Raw genomic sequence first — 17,803 nt, 5'->3', positions numbered from 1 at the left:
GAAATTTTCTTGAAATTTTGAGACCAACGTGACCTCTATGTCCATTACGTTCTCAGCAGGAAGTTCTGGAAACGAAACACAATGCTGGAGACACGGTTGAATAATTGATATCAATTATGCTATTTCAAAGACACATGTATTATTCAGTGAAACTGTATTAGTCCCAAATCCATGACTACAGCTATAGGCGTTATACTGAGACAGGAAGAAGACAAGAAATATGCCCTTCATCACAAGAACATGGGAAACACACAAAACAAGCATATTAGCCACAAAGGAACACTGGAATAGAAAAGTTACGACTCAAGCTGTAAACGAGTGCTGTACTTCCTGTGGAGGAGGCCTATGGCACTGGCAGAGAACGGAAAATGAAAGAGAGGAACTGGATAGCTAGCAGCTGAGGAATTAAATGCATGCTGGGAAAAATGTTATATTTGCAAAATATTTACTTATAGAGTCTTATTTACTCAAAATACATTTTTAATGGCTGTCAATAGAGAGCTGCAGTGATTATGTATTTTTGAAGGCCAACTCACCCTGGTTCCTTTAACAAAAATCCAATAGTATCTTTCCATTGGTTTTTGGCTGCCCGATGGAAAAATCCTATTGGGTTTTTGTTGAGAGAGCTATTGGGGAAGTATTGAACTATTTGTTTTTTGTCGAGGGAACCATGGTGATGCTAACTGTAACCCAAAAAAGTTTATGAATTTTACAAATTTTGTTTATCATGATAATCTTCACAAATTAACACAACTTTTATGAATTCTGAAGCTTAGGATATAAACAAACTACTATATCACAACTTTAAGGTCACCATCACTAAGCTTCTAACAACTCTTTCTCTCTTAATTTAAAAAGTCTTTCTTTTCCTTGAAAGTTTGACTTCAATTAGTTGATTATAAACACAGTGAGGCTGTGATATTAGTGAGTAGATGAGTTTTCCTGCTATGGTATGATGTTTAATGTTACCAACAACCTCCGTAGTCCCAGTTAGCCACTTGTTAGCCACCGTCTTTTTCACAAGTAGCTTTAAAAAAAAAGACAAGAAAATCACATGGAGGTATGTTGCAGAATAAAATGTGAAAATATTAGTGCTGTCAAACGATTAATCACATCCAAAATGAAAGTTTTTGTTTACATAATATATGTGTGTGTGCTGTGTATATTTATTATGCATATATAAATACACACACATACAGTATATATTTTGAAAATATTTACATGTCTATAATTATATAATTTATATTATATACAACCTGAATTCTGGAAATGTAGGGACGTTTTTTAAATTTGAATAAAATGAAAACTAACTAACTAAAATTTGTTTAAATATATTTAATATATAAACATAACATATTTTTCTGAAATATATACATGCATGTGTGTGTATTTATATATACATAATAAATATATACAGTACACACATATATTAAGTAAACAAAAACTTATTTTGGATGTGATTAATCGCGATTAATCATTTGACAGCACTAGAAAATATTTTGAGCTTGTATTAATAACAGATCGTATTTTAGGCATTGAACCAAAAACCCATTTGACAAAAACCCTTTGACTTCGGGATGATGGTACCAGAAGTGCTAAAATGCTAACTTTTTTCCTTGCTTTGGCCTACAAAAATATGTCATCCCTGCAATACTCCATAGATAAAGATAGTGTAGTAATGGTATCCACCAGCAGGGACTAACTGAACCATGCTAACAAGGCTAAACCCTTACTCTTTGGTTTCCACTGATGCTGTCTGACCGAAAGTGGCCCCGATGGTGCCATAATCTCTGTCTGTATATGTCATTTTGGGCCAGCCTCGCCCATGATCATATCTAAACATAAAGCTCCTTAATGGGGCTTAAGTTTCATGAGTGAAATCTCGTGTGTGTGTGTGTGTGTGTGTGTTTGTTTGCGGCCCAGTATGTTTATGCCTCAGTTAATCCTTGTGCTTGAGTGCATACGTTTAATGTGTACACGTGTATACGTACATCTGTGGGAAGACGCATTCAATGTAAGTTTGTATGTTCAGCAGATATTCAGTGGCATACAACATTACATAAGTCTATAAAGCATGCAGGGCTGCATTAGGAAACATCAATGGATGGATGAACAAATGCAGGCGAGGTCATAATCCATTTACGCTCTGCCTATGGTGACGTTTACAGATGGTCGTGCAGCTGGTGAGAGTGGGCGGGGCTATTCCAGATCGCTGATGGCATTTATCTTTGTTTTGAGTGACGAATGGAGGGTCCCTGTCAATAAGATTCATGTTATGGGATGTTAGATGGCATCTCCTGTTTTAATGAATGATCTGGAACAGGGCTGACAGCAGGGAAGTATTACTAATAAGCATGTGGCAGAGTAATGGGATCTCATTTTTATTTGTTGTAAAGTATGAATCTAACACATGTACATTTACAATATCAAGGTGCTGACAGCATCTAAACTGTCAACTTTAGAAATGTACAAATGTTTGCCAATCTTTTGAAGTTCAAAGATTGATCAAGTTGGTTGTTTGAATTGTATTTACAATAAATGAGATTAATTATTTAACACCATCATATTGATTTGTTAACCAATTTACCTAATTTGACTTGATGTTTTTCAATCTGCTGTGTGTGTGAAGATTGATTAGAACTGTTGTGAAACCACTGACACATATGAATCTGTAACGAGTGAAACACATATAGAATAGCATATTATTCTTACATTTTCTTGAAGTTTTTAGAGAAACTCAGTCCCTTTTTGAGCACTGCACTCATTATCTTCTGTCTTCCGTTTGTATTTCTACAGCATGACGGTAAGGTTGTATGCATTTATGAATGAACTGCTCGTTTTTCAAATCTTTCCGGTCTGCTGATATTTGCTGTGACATCCATTCGCTACGAACTTAACAATGCACGATAACTTTCATTAACGCTACAATAAGTAAATCCACTTCATCAGCTACTCTTCCAACGGCGGTGCTGTAGTGCTACCGCAAAAACGGAAGTTCAAAGACGGCTGTGTGCTTGTTTCTCTGAAGCATAAGGTCTATATGTGCATTTTCTGCATGCGTAGATTGCTGGGATGAACTAGATTTTCCAAAATGTGCGGTATAAAATCAGAGAACACAGCATGAGAAGTTGTATCCCAATGTGCAGTGCACTCAACTTGACCTTCCATTTCCAGTGTGAGGAATATACTGTTGGTTAAATCAACTGTTAGTAATTCATTATTTGATCAGACTGGCAAGAAGTACACTATACATTTTTTATAATTTTTACAGAAAAAACTATTAACAATACAAAAATATCCATTTTAATACAGACATGCAATGTAGTGTAGCCTACTACAGTTTGAAATAACTGTCAGAATAATGCCTATTATTTAATTTTTAAGGATGCATTAAATTGATCGAAGGTGACAGTAAAGACACTAATGTTGCAAAATGTTTGATAATAATTGATAATAATAAGAAATGTCTCTTGAGCACCAAATCAGCTTATCAGAATGATTTCTGAAGGATCATGTGGCACTGAAGACTAGAGTATTGAGGATGAAAATTCAAAATTCAGCTAAACTTCATTCATTTTATGTATTTACATGTATATATTTATATTCATATAATTTATATCATATATAAATATATTTAATATATAAACATAGCATATTTTTCTTAAATATATACATGCATGTGTATTTATATATTTATAATAAATATACACAGTACATACACATATATTATGTAAACAAAAACTTTTATTTTGGATGCGATTAATCGCGATTAATCGCTTGCAGCACTAATATATATATAAGTTATCTAAGTTTTTGTTTACATAATATGTATGTACTGTGTATATTTATTATAAATATATAAATACACACATGCATATATTTAAGAAAAATATGCTATGTTTATATATTAAATATACATGTGAATATTTTCAAAATATATACTGTATGTATGTGTATTTATATATAAATTATAAATAAACACAGTACACATACATATATTATGTAAACAAAAAAATGTTTATTTTGGATGTGATTAATAGCGATTAATAGTTTGACAGCACTAATATATATATATATATATATATATATATATATATATATATATATATAATTTGTCTTTCTACTGAGCAATTTGCACTTTTTGGCCTCCAAATAAAGTATTTTTGTAAGAAATCTTCTAGCCTTATGTGTGTGAGCTCCTCTCCTTGTTGAACTTCACTAAATTTAAACTACATGATATTTTACATATTAGCGTCTATCAACATGTTTAAAAATATGTAGGAATGCTAATAAGATTACTTTGGGCAAAGACAGAGAGGCCACAGAGTAACAAGATTCTCTATTGAAGAGTACTAGGGTTCATAAGGGGGCTTATGGGAAATGGAGGCAGCTTAAAATGCCGCAGAGGGTTTATGGGGATGAACAGCTACAATCTGCAGTTCATTACCTGCAAGGGGAAAAGAGAAGATTACTGAATCACTTACACTTCTGTTTCTCTCGCACTCTCTCTCCCCGTCCCTCGTCGGCTTGTGAGGGAATGCTGGGAATGAGGTGTGTTTGGAAGCAATTGCATGTTCTAGTTTGGATTCATATCAGTAAGTCTCTGGCTTTTCATTTGCCTTTAGAAACTACATGTGTCTCTTTGAGTCTGCAGTGCGATGGGTATGATTGCATCTCGGTGATGGGAGCATTTTGAATCTCAATACCATCTGTGGAGGAGAGAGACTATAGAAACCATTTATCAAACCTGAGATAAAGGCACCACAACACACATTATACACATCTTGTCTGAGGTCACACAATCACACACACCCACACATGCACCTATTGTGCTCAGAAAATGCCATTATACCGCAAGTTATCTGGTGGAAAGTTTGTTTGGTGCGAGGAGTTTTAAATCGAAGCCTGTGTCGCCTGAATAATGGCTGATCATGGCAACAGGCCCACAACTATTTCTGTCAAGAACCTTACAACTGTGTCAGCGCCTCCCACTCCCCATATCTTTCTCGTGCTCTCTTTCTCACCCTCTCTTGTTCAGCCCAGGAGGGTTTTTCCAGAGCATACTGTCTATAAAATGGGTCAGGACGGGACCGGGTTCTATTTTTAGCTAGAAACCATTTTCTTAACTTCACAACAGGTATCTCACAGATCTCGATGCCCACACAACTCCCTCTACTGTAGACCAATAGCGTGGAGGTTCCCTCAGCAGTCCGTTCCCCATCTCTCTCCAAGGCTACCACACCAATGCATGCGCACACACACACACACACACACACACACACACACACACAGCTAGTGCCTGGATAATTAAACACGCAGAACAATGAAGGCTCCAGAAAAGCTTTTAGTTTAGTGCTGATCTCTGTATGGTTGAAACTTGGAAATGGAATAGTTTAGCCAGAAATGTAAATTCTGTCATCATTCGCTCATCCTCATGTTGTTCCAAACCATGAGACTTTCTTTTTTTTTTGTGGAAAACAAAAGGATATGTTTCCGAACTGCTCTTTTCCACGCAATGAAAATGGGTGGTTTTATACTGTAAAAAAAAAAAGCTCGACAGTTACCATTTATATAAGTCGAGAAAAGAGAAGCTCAAACATTAAATATCTCCTTTTGTGTCTAGTAGAAGAAAGAAAATCTAATATGTGAAATGATGATGACAGAATTGACCCTTCACATTTTCATAAATCTTTCAGGCTATTTTGTGAACCATTTGACCAATTAACAGAAAATAATCAAAGAACGATTTGTTTGCAAGCAGGTTTTGCTCAACACAAGAGAAACATTTAGCTCCTGAAATATTTTGGATTATGAATTTTAAGACTCCATTAAATTACTTTTCCAGACATTTTTAATTTTTCTTTTCTCCTGAGTTATAATGTTTCTGTTTCATTAAACAGAGCGAATTACACAAATAAATTAAAGTTCGATCTATCAAATTATGTGACTTACATTTAGTGGATGCAAATAACAATCATAGACAATTTTCATCAGATTTTGAAGATAAGGGCTTCCAAATGTAATTTTTTTTCTGAAAAGAGAATTAATAAATGATAAATAAGGTTAACATTACATTACCTTTAAACATATGTTCCTCACAGGCGACATCCAGCATTAAATACTAAATACAAAAAAGGAGAGTACTTTAAGATAGCTATGAAAAGTCTAACTCTTAACATTTTGTTTTATAGATGTGCCATATTCAAAAAGCATATTGTCATAATTGCAAATTTTGTGGATTTTTGGTTTAACCTTTTAAATCATGCATCTGAATTGCCCCTTTCAGATCCTTAATGGTCATTATAGGCTTTGCACCAAACGCTGCATGAGGACATGAGGAATGTCTGCCCAAGGGGATGTATGAAATCTATTATATGGCAGAAGAGCACAATCCCTGAGGCAGCTCATCTAATTTACGTGGGCTTATTACAATGAGATACTTACAGAGCTTGACAATATAGTGGCATATTATGAATGACCTTCTCTTTAACTGCAGTGAGGAGAGGAGGGGAGGGGACAGGAGCATGCGGAGGAGAAAAATGCCCCAGGGAGTGAGGTGTTTCCCCATTGGCTGTGTCCTCCGAGTCTCACATATTTGTCTGTTCAGTTACACACGCTTTCTCTAAGCCGATGGTTATCATACACACACTTGCACTTGCATATATAAACCCTATGCTTAAACAATCTTATGCACTGACTGATGATATAACAAAATAATATCCCTGATTTCCTGCATCCAGATGCCAGTTAAGCAGCATTGTAAACATAGATATCATTTCCAAATTAATCTGCTTATGTAACCCCTCTGACATTGATTAAAATAAACCATCCCGTTGCACACAGTTTACCCAGAATTCAATGTAATGTTCTTTGATATGACTGGAAGCAAAAAATAATGTTTGTTTGAGTGCCAAAGACTGGAATAGGGCACAGAGAGGGCAAATTCAGATGGTTACGGTAGCAAGAAAAGGACAAAGCTGTTAAGGACGAGTCCGAATGAAAGGGAATGGTGAAAATGACAGGAACAGGACAGGACAGGACAGGACAGGACAGGACGGACAGACCAGACCTAAGACAGGCAAGGAGGGACAGTTTTAGGATAGCAGACACAGGACAGGATGTCCCAAAGCTTGCAGCGCATCGGTAAGCGACGCAGGCTCTGAATTAAAGTCAGTTGCCTTTGAACCAAATGCTGCTCTTCACTTCTTAGAAGAAAATCCCCTCATTTCTCAGTTCACAGAGAGGCAGGAGACAAAAGCTCTCTCATCCCCCATTCTAATCGGCAGCTCTGGGATGCACGCTCACACACACATATACACAGCTTAACAAACACACACTCAATATCTCTCTCTGCGAGCTGTCTCATCACGCTCTCTTTTCTCTTTATCCTGCTCTAGCCGTGACACAGTCTAAATATCTGCTCCACCTTGCCTGCTAATGCTGCTGCTTTCCACTCTACTCCACATCAAGCACAATTTGTGTAATTGGTCACACTGTATGGGCTAATCCTTTGTTATTGTTTTTATTTGGCAAAGCTTGACCTTTGGGAACATTAACGGCACATATCCAATATGGCTATAGGGTCTCTAGTACATTTACCAAGGATATGAAATGTCTCCACAACCACAAGAGTTATTAAAAATAATAATAATAATGTGTAACTTTTTTGGATTTTCTAATTAGGTAAAAACTATTTGTAATATTTTGTGGCAAAATACACTACTATTCAAAAGTTCTGTGTCATATATAAATATATATAATAATTTTTTGTTTGTTTGTTTTTCAGTGAGGATGCATTAAATTGATCAGAAGTGACATTATCATTATATAATTTTACAAAAGACTTCTACTTTAAAATAAATTCTCTTCTTTTGGATTTTCTATTAACCAATGAATCCCGAAAAAAGTATAACAGTTTTCACAATATCAGAATTGATAATAGGAAATGTTTCTTGAGCATCAAATCACATATTACAATGATTTTTGAAGGTAAATGTGATCCTAAATACTGAAATAATGGATGTTGAAAATTAAGCTTTGCATCACAGGAATACATTACATTTTATGATTTATTAAAATAGAAAACATTATTTTAAATTGTAATAATACTTCATATTATTACTGTTTTTACTGTATTTTGATCAAATACATGCAGCCTTGGTGAGCATGAGACTTCTTTCAAACATATTTATTAAAATCTCAAACTTTTCAACAGTTGTGTACAGAACTGCATACTGAACCATTTTATTTTGGCATTGTGACATTAGAGCTCTTAAATCTAGAAAAAAGCAACAAGATCACAAAATTTTATGCGAATGGAAAGAACCTAAACAATTCTGTCGCCTTCCATAGCAGAGTTTAGCTGGTTTACCTTGATTACCTGGTTTTTGTGTGTTTAATTAAACCCTGCAGGAAGGTGGCCCTCCGTAAACAGGATTGGATACTTCGATATACAGTGGAGCAAAAAAGTATTTAGTCAGCCACCAATTGTGCAAGTTCTCCCACTTAAAAATATGAGAGAGGCCTGTAATTTTCATCATAGGTATACCTCAACTATGAGAGACAAAATCTGAAAAAAAAAAAAATCCAGAAAATCACATTGTAGGATTTTTAAAGAATTAATTGGTAAATTCCTCGGTAAAATAAGTATTTGGTCACCTACAAACAAGCAAGATTTCTAGCTCTCACAGACCTGTAACTTCTTCTTTAAGAGGCTCCTCTGTCCTCCACTCGTTACCTGTATTAATGGCATCGGTTTGAACTCGTTATCAGTATAAAAGACACCTGTCCACAACCTCAAACAGTCCAACTCCAAACTCCACCATGGCCAAGACCAAAGAGCTGTCAAAGGACACCAGAAACAAAATTGTAGACCTGCACCAGGCTGGGAAGACTGAATCTGCAATAGGTAAGCAGCTTGGTGTGAAGAAATCAACTGTGGGAGCAATTATTAGAAAATGGAAGACATACAAGACCACTGATAATCTCCCTCGATCTGGGGCTCCACGCAAGATCTCACCCCGTGGGGTCAAAATGATCACAAGAACTGTGAGCAAAAATCCCAGAACCACACGGGGGGACCTAGTGAATGACCTGCAGAGAGCTGGGACCAAATTAACAAAGGCTACCATCAGTAACACACTGTGCCACCAGGGACTCAAATCTTGCAGTGCCAGACGTGTCCCCCTGCTTAAGCCAGTACATGTTCGGGCCCGTCTGAAGTTTGCTAGAGAGCATTGGGAGAATGTCATATGGTCAGATGAAACCAAAATAGAACTTTTTGGTAAAAACTCAACTTGTCGTGCTTGGAGGAGAAAGAATGCTGAGTTGCATCCAAAGAACACCATACCTACTGTGAAGCATGGGGGTGGAAACATCATGCTTTGGGGCTGTTTTTCGGCAAAGGGACCAGGACGACTGATCTGTGTAAACGAAAGAATGAATGGGGCCATGTATCGTGAGATTTTGAGTGTAAACCTCCTTCCATCTGCAAGGGCATTGAAGATGAAACGTGGCTGGGTCTTTCAGCATGACAATGATCCCAAACACACCGCCCGAACGAAGGAGTGGCTTCGTGAAGCATTTCAAGGTCCTGGAGTGGCCTAGCCAGTCTCCAGATCTCAACCCCATCGAAAATCTTGAAAGTCTGTGTTGCCCAGCGACAGCCCCAAAACATTACTGCTCTAGAGGAGATCTGCATGGAGGAATGGGCCAAAATACCAGCAACAGTGTGTGAAAACCTTGTGAAGACTTACAGAAAACGTTTGACCTCAGTCATTGCCAACAAAGGGTATATAACAAAGTATTGAGATGAAATTTTGTTATTGACCAAATACTTATTTTCCACCATAATTTGCAAATAAATTCTTTAAGAATCCTACAATGTGATTTTCTGGATTTTTTTTCCTCATTTTGTCTCTCATAGTTGAGGTATACCTATGATGAAAATTACAGGCCTCTCTCATCTTTTTAAGTGGGAGAACTTGCACAATTGGTGGCTGACTAAATACTTTTTTGCCCCACTGTAGCTAGAGAAGTTCAGCACCATGGAGAGCAACATGGCAATTCAGCACCATGGACAGCATCCAAGAGCTTCAACGCTAGGTCCAAAATGGGCAATTTTGTGCTGTAAACAAAGCCTGCGGTTTTCAGAACCTATGACAGAGTCTGCATCATCCTAATTACACCATCCTCTTTCACGCCAGTCTGTTTGACCAAACTCTTTTTTATAAGGAGAGTAATTAAACACTCATGCATAATTATTTATCCCTCAAAAAGCAGCACGTCGTCAATTATCTGTGAATCATTATTGTGGAGACACATGGAGGACACCGGCATAATGATTCTAATTATGATAATCATCAATCCTTAAAAGAGCATTCAGTCACTTACGGAGGTGTAGAGGTACCCCTCGCTGTTCATGCCCAGGTAGAAGCCAGTCTTCGCTCCCTGAATTGCCACTATCCGCAGACCCACAGGAATCAAGTTGAACTGTGCTGTGGGATGAAATCAGAGAAATTCATGCTCAGAGAAATAGATGATTAAACACTCAACGTGTGTCAGGTGTCAGGGAGAATGGAATATGCAGGTAGAAACAGTGTTTGATTGCTCTAGATGTCAATCAAACTGTCTTTTCCTTTCTAAGTGGGCGGTTCTTGGGTAGAATAAGCTGCAATGACAACCAGACTTTTTGCCTTGAGTCACAAGTCTGGCTTTGCGAGACTAGGGACAACGTGACATAGGATGAAACAGGATAACAGAGATGAAGATGCGAGTGACACAGAAGAGCGGATGTAAAACTGACAGGGATGGAAAAGATAATGGCATGAGGTGGGGGAAGGTATACAGGAGGGACTATCTGTCCTACGTCTGTTGTCCTTGATAGAAAGATGGATTGTGTTTGATATGGATCATTCAAGGAACATCACACAGTTAATGCTTCTGAGAGATAGCAGAAGATAAACCATGCAAAATAAAAGGCAATGAGAGGGAGAGAGATATCTCCGCACAGGCTGGGTACACTGGGTAAATATTTCTGCAATTAGTCTTCAGTGAGATTTCCCTCTGGAGTTTGACAGTTATATGGCAGTATCTAATTGGTGTCGGACAGTATCGTAACAATTTAGCACCATCAAATTCACCTCATTGGGTGTGAAGTGTTTAGGATTCACATCAGACTGCCCTGTCACAACGTTCATGGGACGCCGCAGTCGTATGGTTATTTAATATGTGCAACAGTCATTTCAGTAGACAAGCATGACATGTAAGCTAGTCCCTGACAACCCAGGCAGGAATGTGCTACACTTGTGCACCCTGACAACTGCCATCCCAATAAAATACTTCTCAATCTGTTTCTCGTACACTCAAAAAAACTCACACAGAGCTACAAAAAGCACAAGAACTCATGACGCATCACGTGTCTGCTCTCGTTGGCATGTTTTTCTCTCTCCTTCACTGTCTCTTCCCCTTCATGAACAGCATGTTATGGTGACTCAACATAAAATCCAACATAGTACCATTGAGGCCTCAGGCTGAACCTGTACAGAATTGACTTCCAGAAATGCAATCTTTGGTTGACTCCAGAATACTCTACACTGTTAAAAATATATATTTTAATGTTTTTATTTATTTATTTTTTGTTTGCTTAAGGTACATTCACTCTGAACTTGAGTTTGTGAAGTTGTGATGCTGTCAGTTGCTAACAGGTGTTCTACACTGAACTACAGGAAAAATGACCTGACTTCCACTGTCCCATTGGTGGCCACTGTGGCGCGTAATTCCTCATTTACATACAGTAAAACTCTGCTCAACTTTGATGCATCACCAGTGGTTGCTCGTAAGCCACAAAATGGCAACTCTAATTAAAAATGAATGAATTCTGAGCAACCATTTAATCATCTTTCCAAACCTGTAACACCGCTGTTCATCTTCGAAACACAAATTGAGATATTTCTGATAAAATCTGAGAGCTTTCTGACCCTCCATAGACTGTAACGCAACTACTAACTGCTATGCCCAGAAATGCACACGTCATTGTACTCTCGAAAACCGGCATTGCAGAGAAGAAATTGTTGAATAGTTATTTTTGTTCTCTTTGTGCACAAAAATTATTCTCATAACTTCATAAAATTCAGGTTGAACCACTGATGTCAGATGGAGTATTTTTAAAAACATCCTTACTACCTTATGGGACCTTTAACATTGTAGTTGTGTTGCTGTCTATGCAGGGTCAGAAAGCCTTCGGATTTCATCAAAAATATCTTAATTTGTGTTCCGAAGATGAACAAAGGTTTGGAACGAAATGAGGGTGACAGAATGACAGAATCTTCATTTTTGGGGAACTAACCCCATAAATGCATTTACACTGCAATTACAGAAAGCATAAGCATATCAGTTGCATAAATAATACTACAATTGTATTTTAATTTTTTTTTAATATTCAATATTATAAAAATAAATGATTTAATATTGAAATATGAAATAATAAAAAAATTAAATAATGTTTTTAAAGATAAAGCTGCAAGTAGGTGATGGCAAGTCCACTTCCAGAATAAACATTTCCTGATAATTTATCCAAGATGTTCATGTCTTTCTTTCTTCAGTTGTAAAGAATTATTATTATTATTTTTTTATTTTTTTATTTTTTTGAAGAAAACATTCTATTTATCTCCATCTAGTGAACTTCATCTCATTTTCTCCTCCAACTTTAAAATCATCCGACATCATTGTTTTACCTTTTTTTGTAAAGGGCATTTCGCTTTTTTTGCATATTCGCTTTGTAAACACTGTTGCCTACGTCACGCGTGACCTTTCCAATATCGCCTTATAAAGACGCACATCGCAAAGCTAATGCTAGCCAAGCATTTGTGGTTAAAAATTGTGTGTATATATATATATATATATATATATATTCGTTAGAGAAGACCCTTATTCCTCAGCAGGGATTGTGTAGAGCCCTTTGAAGCTGCACTGAAACTGAATTTTGGACCTTGAAATCGTTGGCCACCATTGAAGTTCACTAGATGGAGATAAATCCTAAAATGTTTTCCTAAAAAAAAAAACCTTTGCGACTAAAGAAAGAAAGACATGACCATCTTGGATGACATGGGGGTGAGTAAATTATCAGGAAATTGTTATTCTGAAATTGGACTTATCCTTTAAGTAATGGGACATTGTTACTGAATCATTCACTTAAACGATTTATACAAAAATGCAGATTCATTCAGTAACGAAACTCACAGACATCTTGTTTTTGCGATGTGAATAACATACTTTATAATGTCAGCTCAGACAGTGTTAAAACAACAATTACGAAATTATCGTAGATGATACATCGCACACCCTTATTAACAATGTACAACAACCTGCAAGAGTGAATAAGTGAATTACTTCTAGACATCTAAATAAAAAAAAAACAACATTGCCAAGAAAATGTGAACATCCTCTTCTAATTATCTGCTTTGGCTAGGCCCCTTAATTCTAGTCCAGACAAATATTAATGCTATGGCATGTGATCTTCAATCATATTGTTAAGTGTGAATCCCCATAGTGGCACCAGTGACCATGGGCTAAGTGTTATACACCTGGCCTTAGGCCTGACATACCGGACATATGCCAACACTGGGCTCTCAAATTAATTACAACAGACAGACAGACAGAACATGTACGTGAGGAGACTCTAAGACTTAAGAAATGAACGACATGAACAACAGAACTTCATTTTGTCTGTCTAGCGGTCACAGGGATGGACACAAGCAGACACACCTCAATAGTTTCTACAACTGACCCAACCAGAGGTCACACTGTGCCTGTCAGCCGTGAATAACGGGTGAGAAAGGACACACGCTTACAGAAGCAGCTGTTCTCGTCCCTTGTGCCGTCCATGGTGCCATCCGGCAGCATCTGCAGGTAGTAGCCGTGCTGGCTGTACAGACGGGTGACGATGCCTTTTAGCTGTGGCTCTACAGAGAGAAAACACAATCACAGGCACACAGTGTTAGTCCAGGGAGAAAACATCACAACTTGACCTATACAGGCACAACTTCATTAAAGCTTACGCAGAGTCTATTCATTATCAGCAGCTACTTATGTTGCCCAGGTCATGCTGCCATGTTTTGGACATTTTTAGTATTAGGGAATTCAGTTCAAACTTCCTTATGTAAACATATATTAAAACACAGAACAAAACTATTTATTTCCATCAAATACACTAATGAGTCAGTAAGATGAAAATGAAAATGAATGCTTTTGTTTAGCAAAAGACACATTACATTTTAGAACTTTTTAGAACTTTCTATTCTAATTAAACGCCCCTTTCTGCTGATTGGTCAGCCAAAGATCAACAGTGCCGTCATCAATAGACAGTAAAATCAGCAGTGTAAAATTTGCAGTGTTAAAAGTTATTAATTCCCAAAGAGTTGAATTAACAATCTACAGTGTTAAACAGTGGTGTTCAGTGTTGTCACACGGTGTAATATTTATGTAATTTCACTTTTACACTGAAAGTGTAAAAAACAAAAACCGCCGAATTGATCTGACTCCGCCCCTCAAGCGCCGACGCCATTTTATCTTCAGGCGACCGAGACGGTTAGTTGGATTGCTTTTCTCTTTATAAAATTACACGGGATAAATACTTTTTGTTGATAATTTTACTCAAAATATGATTGGTGGTGAACACATTTAGAAATTACTAACTGCGAGTTTTTTTGTCAGGTTTACAGTGTTAAGTTCGTGAGGTGTACAGATGCAACGTGACGTAAGCCTGAGTGAAAGTTTCTAATGCGTCCTCTTTTTTCTTGAAATAAGGTGATTTTACCTGTAAAATAATTTTTGGAATGTGTTTACAATTTATGTTATATATATACACTTTTAGCTTCTTTCATTTTGGTTCGTTGACAGATCCTCTCTCCTTCATTCCCGCCGAGGCCTGGTTTTACTGCGAGTCTGAAGCAGACACATTTGGGCGGTTTTCTACTCATTTGATGAATTCTCTCCTCTGGTAAATTTATATTTGTTTTTGAAAGCATTGAGTGCTTTGAAACGGTAATAGTGGGACTGTTAAACATTTACGCGCTAACAATTTCGTTTTTGTGACGCATAACACCGTGTTGAAGTGTCGCGTCAAGTCTTTCTGCAGCTGTGTAACGCGGAACATTTACCAGTCATTTAATTGACGTTATCTAATGCAAAACTGTGAAATTAGAGCGCGTTTAAAAACTTAGTTCGCAAAGTACGTTAAACTGTAAATCCATCAGTCTTTCCTTCAGTGCCCATGCAGAGCATGCTTGAAACCAGTCTATATCAATTCATATGGCATGCTATTTTGGGTAAATAATGTCCTAACTATTTCCAGATGTACAAAGTTGAGTTTTAATTTAGAAAGATATGTCTGAATCTATCTGTATTTTCTTTTCACATTATAAATAATAAATTAATAGTAAGAAATTCTAAACGTGTTAATTTATTCTAATGTAGTACACCATGTTCATTTTAAGATGCCTTATTACTCATGTTACGCATTAAAATTATATAAATATGTTTAATAATCAGATCAAATAAATACTTAAATTGTTCCAGGAATGCCTCCATGTAAATATTGCACAAACCTGCAAGACTTTTTCATTTTCAAAACACAAACGAAGATATTTTAAATGAAACCTGAGAGATTTCTGTCCTTCCATCGACAGTCTACACAACTACCACTTTGATGCTTCAAGAAGCTTATAAAGAGATCATAAAAGTAATCCAAATGAATCGAGTGGTTTAGTCACAATTTTCTGAAGAGACTCGATCACTTTATACAATGAACAGATTGAATTAAAAAAAAAAATCCACATTTAAACATTGATAAGGGATCATAAACAGAAAATTTGGACTAAACCACGTGATACATATGGATTAGATCTCTTTATGAAGTTTATGAATTATCAAAGTGGTAGTTGTGTGGACCGTCAATCAAGGGACAGAAATCTTATATTCTATTAAAATATCTTCAGTTGTGTTTCAAAGATAACGGAAGTCTTGGTTGAGTAAACGATCATTTTCATTTTTGAACTAACCCTGTAATTAAAGAATGTAGCCATATGCATCTTGTGTTTGTTCACTTGTGCATCACCCAAGATGCATGCTAATGCCAGGTGTGAACAGAGCCACTGTGTGACTACACAATCAGTTTAGCAGAATGGTTCCTGAGAGAGATATTGTCATTATTTTTATTTATATATATATTTTTTATTTTTTTTCCCCAAGAAGCCAACTTCCTGGCTTTTCCCAAGACCTTCAAGGACACAATTGACCTTGGGATCAGCTGTAAAAGAGGATGAAACCGATGTTTAAGGTTAGACTATATTTCAGAATAAGATCTATATTCATTTATTATCTATATTCTGTGTTCATGCATTTTTTGCTGAAGTTGTCATATCTGTTATTTAGAATGGGACAGCGATATTGCATCAATTTGTCTCCTACTTCATTTGATTCCACCATCGCCACAAGGCTGCAAGGGACCTGGAGAAATGTCCTCCTATCAAGCTGAAAAACATCTTCAAAAAGGTACATTTCTGTCACTACCTATTGTCTGCCTCAAAATATTGCCAGATGTGTTTTATATGAAATACTAATAAAAGTAAAATCAATTGGAGAGCTGACCTTAATTGTTATTTTGTCTTTGATCTGCAGGCACTAATAAGAAGAATACCTTGTAGAGACCACACAGCCATACCTGCTCGCTGATGGGACAACGAGCATTCATGGATGCTACACAACTGTCGACAAGTATCTTGCTGCAGTCTTGTTCAAATCTACCTGTCATACTTGTAAATTTGATTTTATGTGTTTTATTAACTATTTTATGTTTCCGTGCAACACTTAATGAATGTGACTGACTAATTAACCTCTACACATCTGGTATATGCTTTAAAGTTGCCACTTTGCCCATTTGTTAAATAAACGTTGGAATTTGTACATCTGTCTGAAGACTCTTGATTTTATGTCTAATCTTGTACATTAACACCATACAATAGCATTTTTATTTTTGCACTGAAAAGAATACTTTATTAATAACACTTACAACAACACCAGGGGTGTTAAATACCCCAGAGTGTAAAATTTGAACAACAATTGCAAGTGTAACAATTTATACTTGGAGTGTAATTTTTCTACACTGTAAGGTGCTATATTAACACTAAAAATTCAACACTATGAATGGTGTACTTTTAACACTAGACAGATTGGGACCATATATGATCTTTAGTAGTGTTAAAATTGACACTTTAAGTGTTAAACTGACACTGCGTTTTTTTACTGTGTACTTCTGCAGTTCCGCGCTGCAGAATAGTAGTCCTCCGCTGCTGCAGGTGTACGGATTTATAACCGTTTTATTGCAACTACATTTCCTCTTTTTCTCATCAAACAAGTAGACTAATGAATAGCTCGACACAACTCGTGCCGAGGCAGTCTCTAGACAAGGCTTTTTTCTGTGTAGACCAGCAGTTCTTAAAGTGATCCGCGAAATAATTTGCTATAGCCTACCATATTTTTCAGACTGTAAAGTCACTTTTTTTTTTTTTATCATGATACATACAGTGATTTTTTTCCAAAGTGACTTATATGATGCATTTAAGGCCAAATAATCTAAATGTAAACTTCAAGTATCACTGTGGATTGGTTCCTGTGGTGGCGTGCGACAGAAAGATGTTCAGGGAGACCAAGACGCGCCAAAAGTGTTGCATGCTGTTTTCTTTGAAAAATAAAGGCATGACATTTTGTAGTTATTTTGAATGTACTCAAAAAAATAATAATTATA

The 17,803-nt window shown here is 36.6% G+C and overlaps 1 protein-coding gene and 1 long non-coding RNA gene across 5 annotated transcripts in view; one reads left to right on the top strand and one right to left on the bottom strand.

Annotated features, from left to right (window-relative positions):
• The window catches only part of fgf11b (fibroblast growth factor 11b), a 54,139-nt gene that overhangs the window by 12,063 nt on the left and 24,273 nt on the right, over positions 1-17,803 (bottom strand). For all 4 annotated transcript variants that reach the window (XR_009273200.1, XR_009273201.1, XM_058790048.1 and 1 more), the window contains exons 2-3: positions 13,851-13,961; positions 10,393-10,496 (exon numbers count right to left, since the gene is read on the bottom strand). Coding sequence is in view for 2 of the 4 variants with exons in the window: in XM_058790048.1 (XP_058646031.1) it covers positions 10,393-10,496; positions 13,851-13,961 (215 nt within the window). In the remaining 2 variants the exon portion in view is untranslated. The remainder of the gene's footprint in view (positions 1-10,392; positions 10,497-13,850; positions 13,962-17,803) is intronic.
• Positions 14,586-16,939, top strand: LOC131548609 (uncharacterized). Its single transcript, XR_009273202.1, has 5 exons — positions 14,586-14,805; positions 14,899-14,998; positions 16,249-16,336; positions 16,432-16,551; positions 16,678-16,939. It is a non-coding gene; the product is annotated as an uncharacterized LOC131548609 (long non-coding RNA).

Source organism: Onychostoma macrolepis, chromosome 10 (genome assembly GCF_012432095.1).
Source record: "Onychostoma macrolepis isolate SWU-2019 chromosome 10, ASM1243209v1, whole genome shotgun sequence".
Lineage (NCBI taxonomy): Eukaryota > Metazoa > Chordata > Actinopteri > Cypriniformes > Cyprinidae > Onychostoma > Onychostoma macrolepis.
This window is presented reverse-complemented; position numbering and strand designations above follow the sequence as displayed.